The sequence below is a fragment of the Thamnophis elegans genome, chromosome 2 (assembly GCF_009769535.1).
Source record: "Thamnophis elegans isolate rThaEle1 chromosome 2, rThaEle1.pri, whole genome shotgun sequence".
Lineage (NCBI taxonomy): Eukaryota > Metazoa > Chordata > Lepidosauria > Squamata > Colubridae > Thamnophis > Thamnophis elegans.
In genome coordinates this window covers 2112219-2138636 of record NC_045542.1, presented here as the reverse complement: position 1 = coordinate 2138636, position 26418 = coordinate 2112219, and the positions used below count along the sequence as shown (strand labels likewise).

The following is a 26418-nucleotide window of genomic DNA, read 5'->3' as shown; positions in this document are numbered from 1 at the left end:
GCGAGTGACTTTCAGCACAAGTGACTGGCATCACCTTCGCCCCACTGATGGATGGGGTGGCATTTTGATGTCAAGGTGGAAATGAATACCTTAAACCGGGCTGGCGCTTCAAGCTTCTACCGGCGGTGCCATGTTCTTCCTCTCCCCCCCCACTTTTATTTTTAAAAATGCGTCCGTTAGCCTCCCTCGCAGCCCCCCCCCTTCCCGCTAGCTCAGAATTCCCCACCAAGGGAAGAGGTGGGCGGGTTGTGTGTGTGTGTGTGTGTGTGTGCATGCGCGTGTGCGTGCGTGGGGAAAGAGATCCTGGCTAGAAGGCATTTCTTCGTCTTGGGAGATTATTAATATCGGGCTTCAAAGGAATCTAAAACTTGCTAGCGAGCGGGGAACACTTTCTGAACACTGTGTGTGTGTGTGTGCGTGTGCGCGCGCGCGCGTGCCTGGGTGGGAGGGGGGACGAGTGGGAGGGAGCTCAAAGGCTGAACAATTTTTTTTTTCCTCCAAGGCAAAAGTGTTCTCCGTTCCAAACTTTGTCTAAACTTTCACTTTCAGCGCTCCGAGGCGGGGTTAGAGAGCAGCATGGAGTAGAGGCGCCGCGAGAAGGAGCCGCAGCAGCAGCAGCCCGAGTTATGCAGCTCCTCGCCTGGTGAAGAACCCGACCCAGAGAAAGCAAAGTCCAAAAGTAACCATGTACTCCCCGTACTGCCTGACCCAGGTAACAACTGGCTGGGCTCGGCGGTGGCCTGGGGGGGGGGGGGGGGGGCGGGCAGCGGCCGGGCGCGGGGGGGGGGGGGGTGGGACGCGCCTTTCCCTGCGGGGTTGGCTCCCTTACGGGACGGACTCGAAACTCTTTTTTGTTGTTTTTCTGTTTGTGTTTTGCTTCGCTTTTTCTCTCCCTCTTCCTCCTCCTCCTCCCCGCCTTCCTTTCGCCTCCCGAGTGCGCTCGCTCGCTCCTTTATTTGTTGTTTGCTCCGGCCGTTGCCTCCGCCGCTGGTTTTGAGGGTTATTTCTGTCGCCTTGCGCGCTTTTGCTGGGGAAGAAAGAATTCCTCGCGTCTTTCCCTCTGCAGAGAGCAGGGAGAAGGAGGGAAGTTACGGGGGGAGAGAGAAGGGGAGAGAGAGAGAGAGAGGAAAGAGAGAGATGGCATCTTTCCAAGCTCTTTGTTATATTCACTGCACTCGGGTTTAGGAGATCAGAAAATGGCGCTTCCCCCAAATTTATTTTAAAAAAAAAAATTAACGGCGGGATGGGGGTGGGTGGGGTGAAGAAGAGATAGTAGAAAAGGAGGCTGAGTTACCGGTGGCGCGGATGAGGCTGTGGCTGGAGAGACGGGGGGGGGGGGGGAAGAAGAGATAAAGCGGAGGTTGTTGTGTTGAGGGGGAGATTGGGGAGGGAGGGGGTGTATTTTGACGGGCTGGCAAAGTTTCTAAAGTTCAGGAACAGTTTTAACGTTCGCTTCTTCCCACTCTTGCAGAACTGGAGTCGCACATCACTTGCTTGTCCTGGGTGGGCACCGGGTCTTCTGGGGAAAGGAGGGCGGCACTTTGGCTGGGAGGGGATTCCAACCAAAGGCGGTGCGCTACCCGGGATTAGATAGATAGATAGATAGATAGATAGATAGATAGATAGATAGATAGATAGATAGATAGATAGATAGATAGATAGATAGAGATAGATGATAGATAGATAGATAGATAGATAGATAGATAGATAGATAGATAGATAGATAGATAGATAGATAGAGATAGATAGATAGATGATAGATAGATAGATAGATAGATAGATAGATAGATAGATACATACATCATACATACATACATACATACATACATACATACATACATACATACATACATACATATATATATATATATATATATATATATATATATATATATTGGCGAGGTTGGTTTTAGCCTCGGTCTTTAAGTGTTTCTCTCCCGCTTTCTGCCTCCCCTCCATGTCCGATGAGTTAGATACTTTTCATAACAAACATCATTTATTTATTTTTTTCTGTTTTAAAACAATGCCTTCTTTCCATCACAGCTTCTTTCCGCCACCTTCCAGGACAGCCTCAGGTAGACAACGGGGGTTTCTTTCTGCATACAAATTGGGTACGTTTGTACATAATTTAAAAATAAAATAAAATTGGCGCCTTTTCAGGTCGAAAGTAGGAGCAGCCAGGCACCCCCTTCCGAAGAGGGGAGGCCTCGTTTGGGGGAACCTCTCTGGGTTTTTCCCCTGCTTGCTCCGGGGCCTGGCGGTGGATGAGGATTTCTGCCTTTCCACCTAGAGCAAAAAAAAGGTGGATTGGAGGCAAGCGAGTACTCTAACCTTCCGCCGAGGTCAGAGTTCCCGCAGGGACTTGCGGGGAGCGCCGTGGCGCTCTCGGCGTTTGGAAGAGGGCGAGAGAAGGTGCCCGTGGCGAGAAAGAAATCTCTGTCGAACGTGGTTCTAATTCGGATGTAAAGGCGATGCTTTCTGGAGCCAACACATTTCCTGGCTGGGGGGCACTAAGACACAGGGTGAAGACAAGAGGGAGGGAAGAGTTCAAACGAGAAAGAAACCGAGACTCCGAAGAGTTTAGAGGAGCCTCCCCGTTTCCATTCTCCAACGTCCCCGGAATCGGATCGGATCCGGCGCTGCTTGCCAACCAGTTGTGGCTCGATTTTGGGGGCAACCTTTCCCCGTCAGCCGGCGCGGCCTCTTCCCTCCACGGCTCCTTCTTTTCTCTCTGGGACTTGCGGGGCTGTTTTTCGGGGCTCCCTTCTCCGCGGGGACTTTGGGCAGAGAATGGAGAGGTTGGTGGGGCGCGGGAGCAGGCAAGCGGGAGGCGCGTCGGGGGCCACGGCTCCTCTTTGCGCGCAGCGTGCCCGGTTCCTCGAAAGGCCAGAGGGAAAAGGTTGTTTCCCGAGTGGGCGAAAAGTCAACTCCGAGCGATCTTAGCACGGGTGGAGCAGGCTAGAATTGTTCTCTCTCTCACTGCGCGCGCGCACACACAGACACCGCAGCCCCTTTCTAGTTTCGCCAGCAACTGCAGGCCATTCACACGTACGTGGTTTGCCCCTTTTAACCTTAAAATGAAGAAGGGATATTTTTTTTCCAGCGCCTCAAACTGTCTGAAAATACTGCCTTGCTTATGAGGAAGGTATTAATGAGGGTAAATGGGGCAAGAAGGAATAGCAGTCCCCCCTCCCTTCTTCTTCTTCTTCTTCTTCTTCTTCTTCTTCGGCTTCTTCTTCTTCTTCTTCTTCTTCTTCGTCTTCTTCTTCTTCTTCTCCTCCTCCTCCTCCTCCTCCTCCTCCTCCTCCTCCTCCCTTCTCCCTTCTCCCTTCTCCCTTCTCCCTTCTCCCTTCTCCCTTCTCCCTTCTCCCTTCTCCCTTCTCCCTTCTCCCTTCTCCCTTCTCCCTTCTTCTTCTTCTTCTTCTTCTTCTTCTTCTTCTTCTTCTTCTTCTTCTTCTTCTTCTTCTTCTTCTCTCTTCTCCCTTCTCCCTTCCCCTTCTCCCTTCTCCCTTCTCCCTCTCCCTTCTCCCTCTCCTTCTCCTTCTTCTTCTTCTTCTTCTTCTCCTCCTCCTCCTCCTCCTCCTTTTTGAAACGTGCCGGAGGGCGAGGTGGAAGCGTTAGGACAGTTGAAAGAATCGGTGCCCCCTTGGCTCTGCTGTTAACGCCATCCCCGGGCATCCCGTCCAAGGTGCGGGCTGGGAGGCAGCTGTGCCGTGCACGAGCTGCCGTGCTTGCGCGAGCCCTTGCGGGTGAGGGTGGGGAGCGGGAAAAAGGAGTTCCTCCTGTCTTCCCAGGGACCAAGACCTGGTGTGTGTGTGTGTGTGTGTGTGTGTGTGTGTGTGTGTGTGTGTGGGGATTAGGTGGCGATCGCTCTGAAAGTTCACTTTTCCCTCAGCTGATTTTGTGATCGATTTTGAAGAGGATGGCTGACAATCCCTCTTGCCCAGGGAGAAGGAGAAATCAGTGTGATGAGCGAGGAAAAATATTGTCTCCCTCTTACTGAATAGTGAAATGCAAGAGAATATCAGTGTTGAAAAGTGGAGCAGTTATTGTACCAGTAAAGTTTCTTGGGATTTTTGCCATTTGGGGTTATCCCTGTCCCTCGCAGCAGTTGTATAGTTTGTAAAATTTTGTAAGCCTGAAATTTGACGGGGGCTGGTTGTCAGTGTTTGCTGTCTGTCAAGTTCTGCACATTGTGTTCATAATACACATATTTGGGTATATGTAATACATTTCCATATTTCTATGTACACGCACAGCACATAACGTACACAGATGAATAAAATATGCACTGCACGCATGGCCTCCCTTGCAGTGACTTGAAATGCAGAAATCGTGCAACTGCTTTATACTTATTTATACAAACATTTTATGTTTGCCCTTTCAATTTTAGAATATTTAACAGCACAAGTAATGCGGATTTTATTTGCTTTAGCCAAATATTTCTAATGGTAGATCTATTAGAACTAAACACTTTTTTGGTGTTTTTCTGATTCGGATTTTTATTGTTGTTAGCTGCCCAAATTCAGTTATATACACTGAATATAACAATCAAATGAATACATCTAAAGATAAAGGTACTCCTAAATTTCACATGAATTAGTATGTGAATAATAAAATACTATTTATAGTAACAAAATATGGCTAAATAAGTTGGCATTTAAAAAGCTTGCAATATAGGAAATGAGATTACTTTTCTTAAGTTTAAAAAATTATCTCTGCTGAGATACAGTCCCGAGCATTTAACTTGATAGTAATATGGCGTATTCATATTTTTTATTTCTAAGCCTCATCTTGGTGTCTTATATTTGTTTTATCCATTTGGGGGTCTTTTCATGTGACCAATTTTGAGGATTTTTATTTTTTTTTAATAAACCATTCTTAGTTTATTAAATAATTTGATGTGGGCTTCCTTCTGTTTGGCCTACTCGATTTTAGATACTATTTATATATAGTGTTTAAACTTGTCTAAAACTCCTACAGGGGAAAAACAACATTCAGGGAAGAAAGGACTGAAAATCAATTGCGGGTTGAAACCTATTAACCTAATAGTTCTTAATTTAAGGGAAGATACATATTTTTGTGGTAGACGTATATTGTGCTACTTTATAAAGAAGGTCAAGATCAATCCATGGGTTTTTTTTAGCTTGCGGTCTAGTTGATGGTGGATAAGAAAGTGCCTGCCTATGTAGCCTGCAAAGCCAGTGCTGGTGGTAGGTTTCAGGGAGTGTTTTGGGAAACCTTATGTGGCTTGGTGTTCAATTCTTTGTTTTTCCCCTGCCTTTGGATTGATGCCAAAGTAGAGTCTAGTTTCATTCCTGCTTCTGAGAAGGAAAACCTTGTGCTCTAGCAAAGAGTTGCCTTTTATTTGTATCTGGTGAATTGAACAAACCTGGCTTCATCTGTGGCAAATGCCCTCACTAGATAAGGGAAGCATTTTCCTCTCCACTCTTTGAACTAAATTATTTTGTTGTTGCTACTACAATTATTAGGCCTGGTACTCGGTTTCTGTAGCTTGGATTTGTGATTACTATCCAAATTGCTTCTCCATCCTCCTGTGGGGCACCCACTTTTTCTGTTCAGTGTTCTATCAGTTTGCAGGTCTCCAACCAGAACAGGTTAATATTATGCTTGATCCTTTCATCTCAGATTAAATGTAACGATCTTATACTCAACAGGATATATTGCATGCTAGGAGACACTTCTTGAAGTGAACATCAGTGTGGAAATGGCTCATTTTATTCTGTGGTAAAATGCTGGACTCTCAACACTTTCACTGTCATTAAATTTGATCTCTTTGGTATTCTTTTGAGAAGACTGTGGTCTTGTTAAGGAAAAATAGTTGAAATTTTAGTTCTGCATGTATATCAGATTGCTAGGAACATCAAAGTAGATTGTGGAGATAGGATCAACCGTCTGTGTGTGTGTGTGTGTGTGTGTGTGTGTGTGTGTGTAGAGCAAGTATTTTACGGTTGGTGTGTATTTAGCAAAGGAATGTGAATGGACAGGAATTGGCCCTGCATATTGTGCTTTTTAAAAATACCTAAAATTATAATATATAATCTCTTGTCTTGTTTTCATTAAAAAAAAACACCACCCTTAAACGGGGCTCAACATCACAATTTTTAAATCAGAATGAGTAATTGGGAAGTTGGTCTGATAAGATATATATTACGTGTTCTTGCTTATGTTACGTTGCCTGCTGACAATGAAACTTTTTTTCTCCGTAACTACAACCTGCATAAATATAACACTGGCTTGTGCAAATACTTGTTGAGTATTGTAATGGCAGAGTACTTGGCAGCATATTTACAGTTTGCAGAGTTAGCCCCAAATCATTGCCACTTAAAGCAGTTGCTGTAGACAGCCTGAGAGATGTGCACAGCTGATCTTCAAAACCTGCTTGTAGTTAATATTATGGCACATCTGGTATTTCAAGGTTTTGGCAATCTTAAGTATCGTACAAGCTTATTTCACTAAAGTATTGTAGAACTTGAGGGGAAAGGGAAGTAGGAGGGGAGCGTTAGAGGGAGGAAAGGAAAGTTGGAGGGGGTAGATGGGGTGTATGGAGGATGGAAGTGTCAGGTGGGGTTGTGAATGATGAGTTGTGTTTTCTTTTTATTTTATTTTTTTATTTTTTTATTTTTTTTTATTTTCTTATAGCAAATACTCTGTATATAAGTGATTGTAAAATGGAATGTGAAAATGAATAAAATATATTTAAAGCAAAGTATTGTAGAACTATCTGGACGACTGCCGGTCCACCAAATATTTCCTACTTAGCATAAAGGGTTTCAGAAATAATACTGAGAAATTTTCAGCCAGTTTTCTTTGTCCTTTAACAATAGTGACATCTCTGTGCAAGTTCATAAGATGGTCTGCGCATATACGTATTGTGTATTTTAAGTGTTATTTTATGTATGCATCCCCATTTGTATGCAGATATCAATACATTAAAAAATAAGCCACACTCTGGTTATGTATATCGGTAGTGTAAGAAACACACAATGTTATGCATGAATAACTGAAGCATGTAAGAAATGTTTGTGAAATACAGAATCAGGTGGAAAGCTATATGCTTCAATCATAATTACCTTTTATATACATTTTCACACTGCAATTTTGTATCCATACCCCAAAATACGCCCACTGAATTTTTGAGGATGCATGCATAAAATTGCAGTGATAGTCATATTTGTAGTCTGCTTAATTTAAGCCCTTAGAAACCCAGTATATGTACCTACAAAATATATTGAAAAGTGTTCCACGTAAAGCTAACATATACGGGCAATTTGCTCACACTGTCTCTGTACATCACTGATAAAAATTGAGATACAGTAAAATTAACCCCCCCTTCTTTCTCTCTACCTGACTCCCCAACTTTTAAAGTTTTAGGGGAAAAAGGATTTTTTTTTGCCAGCAAGGGACTTCAACACTGAAAACAAATGAGTTAATATTCCCCAGCTGATTACTTTCCTTGGTTCTTATTCAAGGGACGGCATGCAATATAAAAGTTTTAAGATTTTATGGCCTATTCATTTCTCATGTTATCTGTAGTTGAGTATCAGAAAGGCCTTCATTAAGCCGCTATAGAACATCTGGAAACATAGAGATCTTAAATTCCTGAAAATGCAGTTGTTGCTTTACTTTTGCAAACTGCTGGTTAGATTCTGGGTGCTTTTATTCGCTTTTTATTTCTTGTATCTGGAAACGCTGCTTGAAAGAGCTCTGAACGATCACTTTTAAAACACTTTTTACAGTTTGAGGCCATGTAATATCTCGGTGGCGCCTGACCAAATGTAGAAAATGATTCTATTGTAATCTGAAATGGAAATGTTTTCCTTTCCCCCAATTTCTTGGATGCCTTACATGTTTAAGGATAATGTTTATACTGTCTTGGTAACCTATGAATTTTAGACACTTGTATAACTTCTCATAGAGAGTTTTGCTAGAGAACCTGCTGAAGAACACACACACACACACACACACACACATACACACACACACACAGATTTTAAAATGTTTTTTGAATTTATGTTGTGACTTACAAAGACTTTTCCCTTAGGGAACATTGAAAATATCAAGATGTACACAAATATAAAGCAAGATAGAACAATACACTAAGCAGTAAAGAGTCTGAAATTAGGGAGCCTATAAGTAAACATTTACACAGTGTTGAGATGAGCATTCAGGTGAGTTTACAAACAATTCATTAAGATATTTATAAACGTTCACAGTTTGGGGATATCAATAGATAGTTAATTGTAAACTGTAAACAACTTCTTTTTATTTCAATGATCAACCAAGGGCTTCATAATTTTTAATAGACTTTCATTTTTGTATGATAAATTTCAGTAACATGAAAGGAATATTTTTACAGAAAATTCTCTGTTTACATTTCTACCTGCATTGTTAAATATTTTGTCTTCACAGTTCCTGTTAGGACTCTCCACCTCTTTTTTCACTATCAAAACTCAGCACCTGAAGTTTTGGAGGAAAATGTTACGTCTTTTGGGGTACACGTAGCTAATAAACCAGTGTGCAGTTAACATTGCAGTGTACATGGCTCATGAACAGTGTACATTTTTTTTTTTTAGAAAATGTGAAATATGTGTGAATACTCAGTTCCAATACTGCCGATGACTCTTCTTGTACATACTACAATAAACACTACTTGCTATATTTTTCATGGGTCTTTGCTGTTTAATATAAAGAAAAATTATCACAATTCATCCCCTACACATTTTGAAACATCTTCAAGGTTTTAGTACAGTGTTTCTCAACCTTGGCAACTTGAAGATGTCCGGACTTCAACTCCCAGAATTCCCCAGCCAGCAAATGCTGGCTGGGGAATTCTGGGAGTTGAAGTCCGGACATCTTCAAGTTGCCAAGGTTGAGAAACACTGTTTTAGCAGAATACCTCTAGATGAAGTAAAAGATGTGTACACAAAAAGCATCCATGCGTACAGGAAAATGTATGGTGGCATTTCTCCCTATTTTTACATAGCTATACCTAAAAGAAGTATGCACATATGTACATGATAAGGTTCCTGTCTACTGCAGCCTTCTAAGTGGAGGATAAAAGAGTGATACTCCTAAACATAGAAAAACTGTTCATCCTTATAGTTCTTTACGTCCTTGTACATTAACAGAAATTAACAGAATGAGAAAGTTGGAAGGGGCCTTGGAGGTCTTCCAACCCCTTGCAGAAGCAGGAGACCCTGTACCATTCTGGACAAATGACTGTCCAATCTCTTTTTAAAAATCTCCCGTGGTAGAACACCCACAACTGCTAAAGGCAAGTTGTTCCACTGCTTATTTTGGTTCTACCACAAAACCGCGGATGACAAAATCGCGGTCGACGAAAGCGCGTATGTGACATCATCACAGCGCGACGAAAAAGATCGAAAAATGTAAAAATAAAGCTAAAACCTTCCCCTAACCCCCCCAAACCTAACCCTAAACCTAACCCTAAACCTAACCCTAAACCTAACCCTAAACCTAACCCTAAACCTAACCCTTAACCTAACGCTAAACGTAACGCTAACGCTCTAACCCTAACCCTTAACCTAACCCTAACCCTAACCCTAACCCTAACCCTAACCCTAACCCTAACCCTAACCCTAACCCTAACCCTTAACCTAACGCTTACCTTTATGTGAATCGGCTTGCTGTAATTTAATTTTTATTTCAATTTTTCGATCTTTTTCGTTGCGTTGTGATGACGTCACATACGCGATTTCGTCGACCGCGCTTTTGTGGAACGCGCTTTTGACGGGTCACGCTTATTTTTTCCCCACTATTAAGGAATTTCTCCTTAGTTCTAGGTTGGTTCTTTCCTTGATTAGTTTCCATCTATTGCTGCTTGCCTGGTCTTTTTGGTCCTGTGATCCCAGGGATCTTTGTATAAACCCTGAATGTATGCTTGATGAACACATTTTTTTATTGTAAAGTATTGTGTTGCCTTTTCTATCACGGTTGGTTGCAGGCCTGGTGCAATAAGGAACTTCATATGTATTTTTATGGATGGATCCTGTTTTTTAGAGCAACTTCCAGAGAATTGGTATTGGCTCTGGCAAGCAGAATGCTGCTCCATATGCCTAAAACCTATGGATGGAGACTTGTTTACTCGAGCGCCGATTCTCCAAATAACTCATTTATGTAGCATGAGGTCATATTCCCAAGTGTGTAGCAAATATGGCAAGAAGCTTTCGCTTATCCCGGCCCCAAGTAATCTTCATTAAAGCCACATCCTGTCAATTTGTTTAACTAACAATTTCTTGTGTCACAGTAACAGTTTGGTTGGATATCATATTGTCTTCCTGACAATCCATGTTTCTATTATTCTCAAACTTTCTCTTGTGGAAATTTTGTTTTTTCCCCGCAATCTTTATTCCAAAAGTTTGGTTATCTTCAAGTAGATAGTTTCTTGATTGCCTCAAGTTTTGGAGTCTCACGGTGATGGAATAGAATAGAATAGAATTTTATTATTTGTATGCCGCCCTTCTCCGGGAGGACTCAGGGCAGCAAACAATTCAAGGGGGAAAAAGGGGAACATAAAAAACAAAATACACATAATAAAAGTAGACAACAGTCGCACAACCATACAAGTTGAGAGGGGAGGGAACTCATCACCCCCAGGCCTGCCGGCAAAGCCAGGTTTTGACGGCTTTTCGGAAGGCCTGGAGAGAGGTGAGGGTCCGAATCCCTGCGGGGAGCTCGTTCCAGAGGGCCGGAGCTGCCACAGAGAAGGCCCTCCCCCGGGTAGTAGCCAGATGGCATTGGCTGTTAGACGGAACCCGGAGGAGGCCGACCCTGTGAGATATAATGGGTCTTTGGGAGGTAATTGGCAGCAGGCAGTCTCTCAAGTACCCAGATCCAATACCATGAAGGGCTTTATAAGTTACGACTAGCACCTTGAAGCGTATCCGGAGACTGATCGGTAACCAGTGTACCGAGGTGCACCCACAATCGCTCACACGGCTGCGTTCTGGATGAGTTGGAAGAAGTAGAGCGGCTTGCTCTCTTTCAACTCTTCTGTCTAAATTGTACCATGCTAACGTTTGCCAAGAGAAAATGTGGCTGGATACATTGGGGGAAGGAGGAAACCATTCTTAAGTCTGCAGCCTTCATCCATTATGCATCACTTTTCCATATGCTGCCATCATCAGGGGGACGATGAACCCTCCTGTTTTAGGAGCTTCCGCCTCGATACCAAGGCAAGATATAAATCAGGGCCTTGAAAGAGAGTGTAGTTCCATGATTCCTAATCCTGGTTTTCCTTCATTGTAATTGTTGCCTTTTATTAGATGACTTTTGATACAACAAAATACACAGTGTTCCTTCCTGACTCCCAGTGAGAAAGTTCAGGGCCCAAAATTAACAGCAGAGCCTTTGTGCACATAGGCTGGGGTGTGCCTAATCTTGATATTTGGGTAGCTGCTATCTGGGAGTTTGAGATGGGTTTAATCTGGGATAAAGAAAGGAGCTAATAGTTTGTTTATTACAGCCACAGAATCCCTTGCATCTCCTGATTTAATTCTTTGATTGATTGATTTGATTGATTTGATTTTATTATATTTATATGCCGCCCTTTCCCCCCCGAAGGGGACTCAGGGCGGCTCACAATTCAAATCAGGGAAGGGGGGTACAGACAGAAAATAAAAAACAAAACATAACAATACATAATTTAAAAACACACAACAGTCACAACAGAAGGCCTGGAGGTGGTGAGGGTTCGAATCTCCATGGGGAGTTCGTTCCAGAGGGTCGGAGCAGCCACAGAGAAGGCTCTTTGGATCCTTGAAGTGTGACACTGTATGTGTTTATGCGTCCATATATTGGAGAGCATTTGATGTGGCTGAGAGTCTCTCTGGCAAACTGGCCAGAAAAAGAAAATGGAGAGGGAGAATTGGCATAATAAAAATATAATATCTTTAGAGAACACAATAGTACACTTTTTAAAAGGAAATCAGCACTGAACACCTTGAAAAATCATTATTTATGAAAAGCAACATTTTTATCTGTAGCCTGCTAATTTTAACCAAAACTCATATTTAAAGTTTTCTGTTTTCTAGCATCAGGGTTTACCAATGATTAGATAAGTTCAAGTAGACTTTTTTTTCTTGACACGGCAGGGCTTTTATTGACCATTGGTTCATCCAACTTAATGTTTACTATAGACTTTTTCTAATCTAGGACTCTCTGAATGTCTTGAACTATGAGCCTCACTAGTCCATTTAATAAGCCAGTAGCTGTAGTGCCAGGGCCCTCTTCTGCAATGAAATAGACAGGGTGCCGCCAATGGCAACACTCCTTGCAAAGGACAAGGTTTTAGTTGGGTTGACTCAGCCTTCCATCCTTCCGAGGTGTAAAATGAGGACCTGGATTGTTGGGGGCAATATGCTGACTCTGTAAACCGCTTAGAGAGGGCTGAAAGCCCTATGAAGCGGTATATATAACTGCTATTGCTATTGCTATTGCTAGTTGCATTAGGCTGCATAGGGAACCACCTTCTCTAGGCCGCCATATCAGTAGGATGTTGGTTATTGCAATAGCTTCTGTCTGATTATTGTTTATGCTCATAGGGAAGACTGGGACTTGTAGTCTCGATTCTACTCCATTCAAGTGTTGGGGAAGATTGGTCTTTACTGAAAAACTTCAGCTATTCCCCATCCGGTTTAGGTTCTGCAGCGATATCAGGCAGAACTTTTGAATGGCCTAAGCCTGGGATTCATTCTGAGAGTCTTGGTTTGGAAAACTATTCTTTTCTATTGGGCGAGGGTTTTGAATTGAGGAGACCCAAGGACCTCTGTTAGTTGCTCACTACTGAAAGAATGAATAGTCCTTTAGCATTTATTGGCTTGAGATTGTTTATAGTTTATAGTTTATAGTTTATATGGGCACAGACGTGGTTCTCATGTGCTGTAGTCACAGATAGCAGCAGAATGTCACAGGTAGGAATGGGTAGTGGATGAGCAAGATCCATGGTGCTAGGTCTAATCCCGGGAAAATAATTTTTTGCCAACTCACACAGAGCAATGAAAATGCATGAGACACCATTGTCAAATGTTACTTTCTTTTCTAAAAATTATTTTTGCATCACTTTTACAAGAGACCATCAGGATTCCATTTAGGAGACAAAGAATATTTCTGGCAAAATTCTACATATTCAAAGTGTACTTATAATAGAATTGTTAATCGCTTAAGATTTTCTTTTTAAAGAGACTAATTAAAGTAACTACAAACAGGAAACGAAAACAGAGGATTTATATTATGGCGATAGTGGAGAGTTTCTTAATAAGATTCCCTCAGGAGAAAATGGAATATTCCTTTTTTGTTTTTTAACACTGATCCACCCATCACTCCCACCACATACCTATTGCTTAGCAAATATTTAAAAACCCAAAATGCACTAACAACTGAAACTGGAAAGCTGTTGATAACTATATATATTTATAATCAGCTCCTAGCAGAATCTCTCCTCAGTTACATTTTTGCAAATCTCCTGAGAATTCATGAATGTACAGTGAAATGTCTAACTTTTGTTGGAATAATCAGGTTTAATTTAATGTATGACAAAATCAAAACAATAAAAATATAAAGAAAACATTCACTATTTTATGTTATGAAATAATAGGAAGGCATTTTCTGGGTCATTTTTCTTCCAAATAAGGAATGGATATATATTTTGCACTCTGACAAAATCTTATACTTCATCTCATCAGTGAAAGTACTTTAGAAATCCAAGAAGTGATTAATATTAGGAAATATATTGAAATAACAGTCTTTCGAGTAAAACATTATTCTGCATTTATTTATTTATTCGATTTCATTATTAATTGGCACGTACCTACTATATATCCATCTATATTTATGACTTCATAGAAAGACTGTGTGTGCATGTTGCATGACTAAATCCAGTGAAACAGAAAACGTTTTGAGAAATAAATATTTGACAGACAATTGAGGTTAATATTACATGAATACAATTTTTACAATTTTACTCAAAGATGCTGCCTCTACCACAAACTTTGTTATTGAATCTATGGCCATAAAAATTGTACCACTAACGTTTAATGATTTGGTGATATGTTTCTTCTCTCCAATGTCAGCATGGTATTTCTGATATTGCATCCTGTCCAAACAGGTCTTGTTTCTACTACATGTGCTTGTAAATGCCCAAGAAACGCAATCTAAGAGGAAACAAGCTCACTGAAAGGAATGAGTAGCATTGGTTTCTTACTAGCACCTCTTTGTCTACTATGGAAGTTGTTCTGCACACCTTAGAGAGACAGAGTGATGCGTAGATATCTGGGATTGGATCTTCCCACTCAAAGAAAGTGAAGCCACTCTTACTTTTCACCAGTCTCTGCTTTATCCATTCCTGGCATTTATCTGGCAAGCGTAGGGCAGAGTCTGCATCTGGGTGGGTGGAGGGGCATTATGTGGAACTAATTTAAAGCTGCAGCTAAAACTGTTGGCTGATAATTAAGGCAGCGCAGCACATGGGCTTGCTTGGGAAAATGATCCCTCTTCTCTAATTAGTGGCACACACGGAGTATTCCGTAGTTGACAAAGGAAGAGGATCTTCGATAGATGTATTTGTTAACAGCTCTTCTGATTCCAAAGCTCCAGCTGGACAGGCGCAACCCTCTCTTTCAATTGTTTAGACGGTGAAGTAGATTTCCCTTATTCCCATTTTACAGTTTGGGAATGAAGACCAACATTTAACCAGTTTGTCCTGAATTTAAATTTTTTTTTGAAACTCGGGCCTCACTCTTTCTGTTGGATTGGGCTGCGTTTTTGCATGCAGAATATCAGGGTTCTACTTGAAGACTTAATTTATCAAGTGGGCTTATAAATAAGAATGATCACATAATCCCAGCTGTTGTGCGAGTCTAAAATCATTATGCATAAATAGAAATATTGGTTATAAGTGCAAAGGGCCTGGTTTGAGTTCAGGAGAACAATAGTTTTCTGTAATGAAAAGGAGATATGTGTGTGTGTGTGCCTATGTGTCCCCATCCTTATGCACACAGCAATGGGCTCCTAGACTGAACAAGACAGCACAGCAATCTACTCATTGTACTTATTTCTGCTGTTAGCTCATAGCACCTTATTTTTTCTCCCCATAAAACAATTTTCATTGGGGATATCTTTCTACTCCTGCCTTAATTTTGAGGATACATTGAAAGTCACACTCCAGAAGTTATAATTATTCCTGTTTAAGGTTTTGAGAATTTCGTTTTTAATATGTATGATTCAGGACACAGATGTACGAGCAAGGCCCTTCAGATAGCAGCAGCAGTGGATCGCTTGGGCAGCTGGATCCAGAATGTCTGTGGGATCTCCAGCCAGATGGGAGGGCAGCTTTGGTGGGATTAAATCCCTTGGAGGCATTGGGAATACTCTGGGGAGGAGTGAGAGCCCATGATTTCCAGCTCCATGGAGTTGTAAATTATCAGAGGATTTAAAACTATGCAGGGAGGCTTGATCTGTGATTTTTTTAAAAAAAATTAAACTTATTAAATTTATATGGCGGTCCAATCACCAAGTGACTCTGGATGGCTGACATTGAAAAAAAATACAGGTAATATGGATTAAATAAAAAGGAAAAGCAAACATGGAACCACAAATATGGCAAAAGTTGATGTATTTGTATATGTACATGTGGGTGTGCTTGTTGGTCTTCTTGGTGATAGGAATTCTACATTTAAATGAAATATAAATCTGGAGATGTATCGTATTTGGGGCCTTATATTCAGCAAAAGTAACCAGGTTGGCAAGAATCCCTATTGTGGTTAAATAGTGGAATGGAAATTACACCATAGAGCTTGATAAAAGGGACAATTGTAATAGAAATGCAGACTTCCTATTCTTTTTTCTAAAACAGGTAGCTCTTTTGTTGTTCCTCATCCCTATAGAGACACTTGATTTACTGGAATCCAACAGTAAATAAATAGAATCCATCAGTACTAAGGAATGACAGTTCATGGAGTTGTATCTCTAACCCCCAATCACAACTCTTAAAATGATTTTTTGTTGTGTTCTTATATTGAATGATTTAAAATACTTGAAAAACCTCTCACTTTTAAAATAAATGAGTGAGGCATCGCTTTAGGTCTCTTGTCCTTGAGAAAATAACATTCTTGAGTATGCCTTCTCAACAGATTCAGTATCTCTTAAAAACGCTTGGCTACCTGAAGATTAGAGGGTGATATTTTTAAAACCTATTTTGACTGCTATTGTTTTTTATTTTTAATGTTATTGCTATTTTAGAGGTGAAGGTTGTTTTTTAATGTGGATATCTGATTTTTTAAATTAGTCTTCAACCAATATTAGGAAAGTAGCATAGAAAATGTAAAAATGAACAAATTATTATTTCAGATTCCATGAGGTTGTCTGGAGCAGAGATGGCTCTGGATTCTTGAATTTTATTTTAATTTCAATATTGTCCAAATTAGCTTATGAGCAAGTCATACATCTGTTTTGCTGTATGTAAGTGGAAAAAAAAACTGGCTGCAATCCTCTGCACGTACACTAAGAAATCAGGTCTAATGAATGCAGTGGTAGTTTTAAGTAGACAAACCCCCAAAAATACATGAAGTAAAGAGTAAAAATGAAATTTTCATTTTTCGCTTAAAGCTAATAAATTGTACAGCTTTTTGAGGAACAGGTGTTCATGGCTTTTTTCTTCCCTAATGTAAAGTTTCTAAAGAACAACATACCATTTGAAGATTTTCTAAGGTTTTTTCCATTGGTGTGATTTGGTGGGAAGAGTTCATCATTAAAAAAAATAAAACAAGATAAAATTGAACCCTATTCTCTTTTAACTGATTCTTTAAAGCGCAGTTGTTATCTTTTTAAAAATCAAGGAAATTTCTATCAAAGTTTAGCTGCACATTGATTTATGAAGGATCTGGATATTTTTGTTGCATTTTCTGTACCATTTCCTGGAATTCTTTTATTTAAAAACCCAGGTTTTCATCAAATGTTTATCTCTGTGGAAAAGTGTAACTTATGCTGCACAATGTTGATAGATTCTTGGAGAGGAGGCATCACCCTCCCATTCTCTACGGAAGGTATGGATGTGACAGGATTTTGGAGAACCTGCTAGCAAATGTCCTGCTTTTTGCAGCGAGAGCAGAGATCATAATGAAGTATCAGAAAACAAGTTAGTATTACTCTGCCCTGCAAATCTCTTCTTCCGATGTCCAGGAAGTATTGTTTCACTTGTATCTTGGATGCAAATCTTTGAGGCCAGAGATATAGAAATAGGAATTATATATGCTTCTTTTTGCAAGATGCATTATTTACAAAAAATAAAGCTATAACAATAACAAGTATGCCTCAGACTAGAGTAATTCCTTGGTTTAACAGACCTTTAGTTGAGTGTCTTCTGATGAAGCAGATTAAATCTGACTATGGAATTTATGCTTCTACATAAAAATCCCTTATACCATTGGCTAAAAATGAAAAATTAACTTCAGAAAAATCCCACTTACCATTTGAATTTAACATTTTAATTTTGCTTTCACAGACACTTTTCCTCATTAGTCCATCTGAGATCTTACTACACCTTCCATAATTAGATTGTTTATGTTAGTGCAGTCATAATTAATAATATTCAGGCTTCTCACTGAGTAAAAATTAAAAAAAAAATAAAGATACTTTGAATTTACATCATAGTAAATGCAGGAATCATTCATGTAGAATTTTCCCAGATTTATTAGAGCCGGGTATTTTGCAATTTCCAGTGGAGCCTTTATTAAAATGGATATCATCCTTTAATCTCCTTTGCTCAAATATTAGTAGGGAAAAAAAATAGCTATGATTAAAAAAAAAATATGCGCACACATTTAAATATGTACGGGTACACACAAACATCAAATCAAAAAGTTGTGAAACTAGAATTTCCATGTTTGATAGAGTATTGCCAGTCCAAACAACAAATACCACTAATATTTAGAAATTCCATGAGCAACAAAGAATCTCTATGGCCAGACAGTGCAAAACAGGATTGGATGTGCCAGATAGCCTGTCCGCACTCTGCCAGATTGCCTTGGGCCGCTGCTCAAGAAAGAAGGAGAAGATGGACACAGCTGGTTTTGAACACCTTGCTTCTCTTTGTGGTTTTCTCCCTACTTGGAGCTGAAAGTCTCCTTCCTTCAACCCACACGGCTAGTGCACTCCCCAAAAGAGACAATTGCACCCCCCATTGCCATCCTCCCTCCCTCTCTCCCTCCCTCTCTCTCTCTTTCTCTTTCTCTCCCTCTTTTCTGCTGCTGATCACGTTTTGGCTCCTGATGAATATCTTCCTCACTATTCCCACCCCTTGCATTTTGGCTCCAGCTTTGGCAGCGTTCACCTAGAGCCAATGTCCTGACCTCCAGGGGCAACACTTTGCAGGAAACTTTTTCATTCTCTTTTTTTGGGGGGGAGAGGGGTGGGGGGTGAGGAAGGAGAGACAAATAAGGGCCTATTCTTTGTGAAAAATGAGGCAATATTGGGAGGGTGTTGGCAGAGGCATGGGTTTGGAGAGGGGCCGCTTTTAGTTTCCAGTCCGCAGTCCACGAAAATCGGGTGGTGAGGAAAAGGGGAAGGAGCGGGGAAGCTGTGAGCATGTCTGCCTGCATGGCTGATGCGATGGGCACCATCTCAGGAGGTGCAAGAGGCTAAGAAGGGGGTGGGCTTCAGGAGGGGCAGAACATCGTAGTCTTTCTGCAGTTGCGTCTTTGGCTTTCTGCCGGAAGGCTACAGCTGTGGATTCGGCAATGTGGCTCCAGCTAATGCTGCAGTGCGAGGCAGCAATGCGGGCTGCCGGAGCCAATCAGGAAGCAGGGTTTAGCGGGGAACCTCACCCGTATGGAGATGGTCATGGAGGTAGGCCTCATTATTTGACCCATGCCCTTGAATTGAAAGGCTGCATGGATATAAGTGGTTCTTCATTTTGTGGTGTCAGCAATTCCTTCCAAAGCTCTACTTTTGTTACATACAATCCTATATATCTCTGTTCATGGCAATGCGCCCAATTCTGTTGAATGTACGCATGACTTCGGTAGCAGTTATTCTGTATTGACTTTATGTGTGCACATGGGACCATGAGCAGGGAGATTGGCACTCGGTTCTTGAGTATAACACTTTAGACGGAATACTGCATTATTTCTGCCCTTTGAATAATTACGAGAAGCAAGGAAGTGCTTTTCTAACACCTCACACACCTAGAATCCACATACATTCCAGTAACACAGGACCCCCCCCCCCACCCGGGTGTCTGAGTTTTGATCTGTTCATTTTCAACAGAATACCACTGAGTGTGAGATGTCAAGATGGTAGTTGAATAAATGGGGTGGAAAGAACTAAATATAGCTACAATATTTTCTCTGGAGTGAAATAATCGTGGGACTGATTTAACAGAAAAAAGTATGCTAGTTTGGCCTTGTCAGTTTTGCATTACTGGCAAAAAAGGAAAAAGAAGATGCTGCTGACGTGTGTGTGTTTGTGTGTGTGTGTGTGTGTGTACGTACAATACATACATACACACACACACACACACACACATATATATATATATATATATTTATTTATTTATTTATTTATTTATTTATTTATTTAAAGTCACAACCCCTGGTATGCCCAAATATGGGAGGAAGGTCACACTTCCACTCTCTGTCTTCGGCTCGTCACAAGAGACCATCCAGACAGAAACCCAATATTTTTTACTGTTGCCTTTTTGTTACATTTATATATATATAGGTGTGTGTGTGTGTGTGTATGTGTGTGTGTGTTTTTATTTGTGCTGATAAATAAATAGAGGGAGACTAGTATAGATCTATTTCAAGCTATTTAGCTCTCATCAGCTAGCCATACCCTTACTGGGATTTGAACCTGGGCGAAGGTTGGGGTATGGCTAGCTGATGAGAGCTAAATAGCTTGAAATAGATCTATACTAGTCTCCCTCTATTTATTTATCAGCACAAATAAAACACAAATATAACAAAGGCAACAGTAAAAATATTGGGTTTCTGTCGTGATGGACTCTGGTGACGAGCCAATTGACAGATGATGGAAGCAGTTAGCTTCCTCCCATGATTGGGGCTTACCAGGAGTTGTAAAAATCTAATATATATATATATATATATATATATATATATATATATATATATATATATATATATATATATATATATATATATATATATATATAGTGTTATGTCAAAGCACCTGGTGTGCTGAAATATGGGAGGGAACAACATACTGCTTCCCTTTTGCCTTTCAGCTAGGAGCCTTCAGCTCCACAAATGCAACACACACACACACACACACACACACACACACACACACACACACACACACCCATCCATTGATATTTTGTTGTTTTCTTAATTTCTCCTCGCTTTATGCACATCTATGGTTTCACTTTCATTCACAATACTGTTTGTGACTAGTTTGGTCTTTTACTAGTTTGGTGTCAATGATGAGCTGAACATTTTCATACTGAATCATAGTCCACAAAGAAATGTATTTGCACTGAAGCTAGTGCTTCCATGGGAAATAATTTATTTCAATTTGCTGGCAAGTCCTGTCCAAATAAAACCTTCTGTTTTGAATCCACATTTCACAGCAAAATGACCTTGTGTTTTGGTTTAGTTTTGATAATGAAATGCCATTTTGTCTAAAACAAACGATAAATTCTGTCCGAGATGCTAATTTGACTAAGGATGGAGTTATAAGGAAACGAAGGGAAGGGAAGAATTTCCTCCCCATAATACTCAATCTGAAACTTTTAAAGATCTCTCCCTCTCCCCTGGCTGCTGATTTTGCTCCCTAATCAGGTTGTCTAGTCTTCGGACATTCAACCAGGCTGGATGAGTGCAGACCTTGGCAGCTAAAATATGGGTTGCGTCCCGTTGTCCTAACTGTTTGATTTCCCAGATGTCCAGGACATTTTTCTCCCTCTTGCCCACTGTGTTGATAACTGCATGCAATAGAACCCCCCCATCTGCCTTTCAATCTCTGTTTTGCATTTCCTCTGCGAAGTGCCAAATATACTGTAAAGGTGAGCTCCATTTTAAGAGGGAGAAAGCCAGGCGGAGAGAAAATGGAGTTCCTTGGCCCCTCTCCCAATATGAGCAACTGCCAGAGCAGGAAACACACAGGCCGATGAGCTGCACTCAGGAGTCTCTTACGGAAAGCCATGGATTTCTGCCTGGCTGCTGGCTTTGGCACGATGGCCCGGAGCATGCCCAGGGCTGCAAGGCACAGGGGAACTGAGGATGAAGAAGGCGGGAGTCATCAGGGCAGGGTTACTCTTGCTGCAGCACCCTCACTGCTGACCACAAGTCAGGGCTGAGCATTTGTTAAGAAGCTATGGACAGTGTTCCTTTCAACTAATCATTTCTCCATTAGTTGATCTCATGACTGCCCCGGCTGCCTTTTCTTCCTTCTCCCCCCTCCCCACTTTTAACCCCCTTTTAAAGTTGCAGTTTCTTTAAATCTGTTTGTAGTTGTCTGCTTGTGAAGTTGCATGCACCAAAGAAGACTCCTTATCAAATATTTACACTCTGTTTGATAAGAAATAAATCAGCAGTTTGTGTTTCTGCTACCTTTTTTTTGGTCTTTCTGCTACTCTTAAATGCATTTAAATCAGCAGTATTAATTCAGCGTCCCACCCCACTCTGGTTTTGTGTATTGTTGAAATGAAGGTAGATTCTAAGGCAGTGTTTCTCAACCTTGGCAACTTGAAGATGTCCGGACTTCAACTCCCAGAATTCCCCAGCCAGCATTTGCTGGCTGGGGAATTCTGGGAGTTGAAATCCGGACATCTTCAAGTTGCCAAGGTTGAGAAACACTGTTCTAAGGTATCCAGTATCGAAACTGGAGCACATAGGCCCATAAGTAGCAATATATTGCGGCAGTGGCATTATGGCCCTGTCGATTCCACAGTGCATCCAAGCCTGTAGCCAAACTGTGAAATGAAATGTACTGTGTAGTACACCATTTGTACTCTCCAGCTCTTAGACTGCTATTGTGAGACACGTCAAAATGTGGATTGAGTAAATAGGATGGTCCATAAGATCAGCATTTTATCTTAAGCTGGCATCTTTTATTTTCAGCCACTTAGAAGGTTAAAGGTCATAAGAAATGTGATATTCAGCCGGAATGGCTCCCTGGGGCCTCAGTTATCGAATAGCTGCTACCACATAATATTATGTAAGAATTATTGATAGGTAGATGTTGTGACTCAGCAGAAGTTTGCTGTGAGTTGAGTCGGGATGCAGGATTAACAATGCAGCTGGGGCTCGTTAGTGGCGTCTTCTGGTGATAAAAGGACGGATGGTGTCATGCCCTGGTTGCAGGAGTCAACGTTCATTCATTCGTTCATCATTGATCGGTCATGGTTTGTTTGTGAGAGACACTTGGAGAAGTGATTTGCTTTCTGTAACCCTGATTCAAGGAGACACTTGGAGAAGTGCTTTGCTTTCTTTTTGGACACCTGGTTTTGCCGTAAGAGATTTTTGTTTTGCATTCTGTTATCTTCTTGTCAGAGACTTTATTTATGTTTATTTTTGGGCTCGCAGCCAGTCTGAGCCGAGGACTGATAAAGTTCTTTCCTTTTAAGTTTGTCTGCCTGTCGTCTGTTAACGAGCGAGGAAGGGGGGACAGAACAGGTAGAGATCAGTGTTGAAAGTGTTGATGAAGCGTTCACTTGGATGAGCTGAGCTTCATCAAATAAAAGATGAGGAATTTAGCAGTCCAATAATCAAGGAAATATCGGCTAACTAATTCATATTTCTTCATCATACAATGACTTTGATTTTTCCTCTGATGGAAGATTTATGTAGATGTTTGGAATTTCATTCCAAAATGGATCCTCAAGAACATAACTCCGGAGAATGTGGGAATGCTAATTAGAGACAAGAAACATACTATGGAGGCTTGGGTTAACCTCAGGATGTGACACTCTGGATTCATACGTCTTTGCTTATATTTTTCAAAATCACAAGGTCTGGTGACAGGAGTGCAGTGGACTCCTGTCCAAGGAGTGACAACCAAGAGTGACACTAAATTGTAAAAGATAGACTTAAAGTTATAGCCTGAAGAGAAGTAAAGAAGAGAAAGGAGGATACAGAAGAACTTTTAAGACATGCCCTTCCTCAGACTTATATTTAGGATATTGGAGTTGCTGCAATAAAATCTAGTTCTATAGGCATGCCTAATTCTTTTCTGTGGTCTATCTTCTTCCCAGATTGATGTGAAACCTTAACAAGGAATTCGATTCTCTACTCCCAAAGTCTTAGGGAGGCTTTATTTGCGGCTCATTCAGTTGTGGATGATTTTGTTTACAGTAATCAGAACATACAGATACAGGTTAACAGAATTGGAAGGGTCCTTGTAGGTCATTTAATCCAATCCCCCCGCCCAAGCCGACTCTACACCATTTTTGACAGATGGTAGTCCAGTCTATTCTTGAAAGCCTCCAATGATGAAGCTCCCACAACTTCTGAAGGCAACTTCTGTTCCATTGGTTGATTGCTTTCACTGTCAAAAAAATTTCTCCTTATTTCCAGGTTGAATTGTTCAGTTTCCATCCATTATTCCTTGTCTGGCCTTCAGGTGCTTTGGAAAATAGCTTGACCCCCTCCTCCTCTCTGTGGCAGCCCCTCAAATATTGGTACACTGCTATCACCATGTCTCCCCTGGTCCTTCTCTTCACTAGGCTTGCCATGCTCAGTTCTTCCAACCATTCATCGTATGCTATAGCCTCCAGTCCCCTAATCATCTTGGTTGCTCTTCTCTGCGTTCTTTCTAGAGCCTGAACACCTTTTTTATTGTGTGGTGACCAAAACTGGATGCAACCTGCCGTATTTGGTATAAACATATACTTGACTCTTTGAGATAGGGGAGAAATGACCACCTAACAACGCTTCAAATGAATAAATAAATAAATAAATAACCCCATCTGTAGAATAGGGGATGTGACATGATGATGAAGATGAATATGCTAATGACAGTTGCATTGTTTTGTATCAGAATTGCAACAGAGATTATTAATAATATTGATTCTGTGTGGCATTCGACCAGCTTGAATATTAGAATGTCATTCACAAAACCCTGGCAAACCTCATTCAACCGTCACCCTAGACTGCTAAGAATAAAACTCCCAAGGAGAACACTTAATGAGACTGTGCTATTTTCTTTTTTTCATACAAATGTAAAATTATGATTTCCTAATAGGGTATTTCAGTTCCCACAATAACATCTCTTTTTAACTTTCTGTTCTGTATTAATAATTACAACCTTTTAAAGAGAAATAATTGGGAGAGAAAATTTATTCATACACACGAAAATGAAGCTGCAATCCTCAGCGCACACTTACTCAGAAGTAACACAAGTTTCTTTTGTAATTTAACATCTGTCTCTGGTTAATTTGCCACCCACCTCATCTAATGCGGTTTGTACACATCCCTTCTATCTAGGAAAATAGAATTGTGTGGTCACTTCCCCTCCCCACAACCTGAAAAACACGTCAGTCCCTCTCATTTCTAAGGCTTCTGAGGGCTTTTTAAAAAGTGGGCATTGCCCTTAAAGACATTTAAGATCCATAGATAGTTTTGTTCCTTGTGAAGCTCACCTGGTGAACAGATGCTTGGCTGTAGGGTGCAGGAAGAAGGATCAATCTGCTGTGACTGGTTACAATTCTGACCTCTAGTTAAGGCAGAATTTCCTGTGGTGAAAACAGCTAGGTGCCAACTGGGAAAGAAGCCTTGGAGCTGGCTGAGTAAAGTATCTGAGATTTATCGGAAGTCTGATTAAAATATGTTCAAATATGGAGATGCACCGAAACAATGGATAAACTTAGATTTTTCATATTCCAGACTAGTATATCTGTCATCCCTTTCTTCTTTTTTCCATGCTATCTACATCACAGCAATCTCTTTCTTTTCCAGTACTGCCACAGGGCTCTTTGCAACTGTAATAACACTGCCACTTTCTTCCTTCAGTCTCCCTCCCTCCCTCTCCCTCCTTCCCTCCCTCTCTGTCTGGGACTCTGTCTTCTGGCTGAATTGAATAGCAATAGCAATAGGAGTTAGACTTATATACCGCTTCATGGGGCTTTCAGCCCTCTCTAAGCGGTTTACAGAGTCAGCATATCGCCCTCAACAACAATCCGGGTCCTCATTTTACCCACCTCGGAAGGATGGAAGGCTGAGTCAACCCTGAGCCGGTGAGATTTGAACCGCTGAACTGCTGATCTAGCAGTAGCCTGCAGTGCTGCATTTAACCACCGCGCCACCTCGGCTCAGCATATCGCCCCCAACAACAATCCGGGTCCTCATTTCACCCACCTCGGAAGGATGGAAGGCTGAGTCAACCTTTGAGCCGGTGAGATTTGAACAGCCGAACTGCAGAACTGCAGTCAGCTGAAGTAGCCTGCAGTGCTGCACTCTAACCACTGCGCCACCTCGGCTCTATGTGCAATATGCAAGTACTTTTTTCTTCTGCACAGCCAGAAATTCTGAGACAAGGGCTATGGGCATGTTCTGCTGAAAAAGTCCACTTCTTTATGGATTTCAAAGTACAGGAAGAAAGGCAGCATTACAGATAAAGAGGCCAAGCCTTGTTAGAACCCAGTCCTTGCTTTGCAACAGAAATTGCTGCTAGGGTCCTGAGAAGTTGCCTCCTCTTTTTTGAGATGTGGTTCAGCTTCATGCGCCTTTGAGAACCTTTGGTAAGTGGTCATTTTGCTATCTGTATACATCAGCATGGCTTTCTGAGAAGCTGTCCTCCTCCCTGGCTAGTGTAGTAGACACTTGTGATGCAGGTACAGTGAGGATAATTCAGTCTTCTCTTGGAGTAGAGGAAGGAATGGAGCCATGCTTGTTCCTCTGCTGCTAGGAAACATATGAGCATTGTAAGGAATGAAGTGTTACGTTTCTAGAAAGAGCTGGGCAAGAGTTGCATCAATGGTCCCTTTAAATTTCTACAGAAGACCACAAACAAGCATTCATTTGTACAGATGGGGTCTAGAATTCAGAGATGCAAAAATCCTGAAATTCCAATATCGGGATCTCTCTGTCTACCAATAGTGGTAGATGTTGCACCATATTTACATAATTACATTATTTTCCTCTACATTAATCGATCTGATATAACTGTCTTCTATGAATACAGGATTATTTATTAAATGCATATCTTACCTTTTTATTTAACTGCAGGTAGTTGCAAAATCATATAATTTTGTAATTAAATCATCAAACGTAGAAGTCGGTTAAAAGCATATGGAAAAAGAGGAGCACCCAGCACTTCAGGGAAGAAATTAGATGCCAAAAAGCCAGTCTGAATAAAAATATCTTTGTTTGCTGTTGGAACGACAGCAATCTAGTTTTTACCTTCTCTATCATTTCCTTGAAA

General features: G+C 41.0%; 1 protein-coding gene across 7 annotated transcripts in view; it reads left to right on the top strand.

Moving 5' to 3' along the window:
* The first annotated feature begins 299 nt into the window (after positions 1–299).
* Positions 300–26418, top strand: part of NFIX (nuclear factor I X) — a 225102-nt gene continuing 198983 nt past the window's right edge. For all 7 annotated transcript variants that reach the window (XM_032210630.1, XM_032210626.1, XM_032210629.1 and 4 more), the window contains exon 1: positions 300–712. In XM_032210630.1, the coding sequence (XP_032066521.1) occupies positions 686–712 (27 nt within the window). In that variant the 5' untranslated portion in view covers positions 300–685. The remainder of the gene's footprint in view (positions 713–26418) is intronic.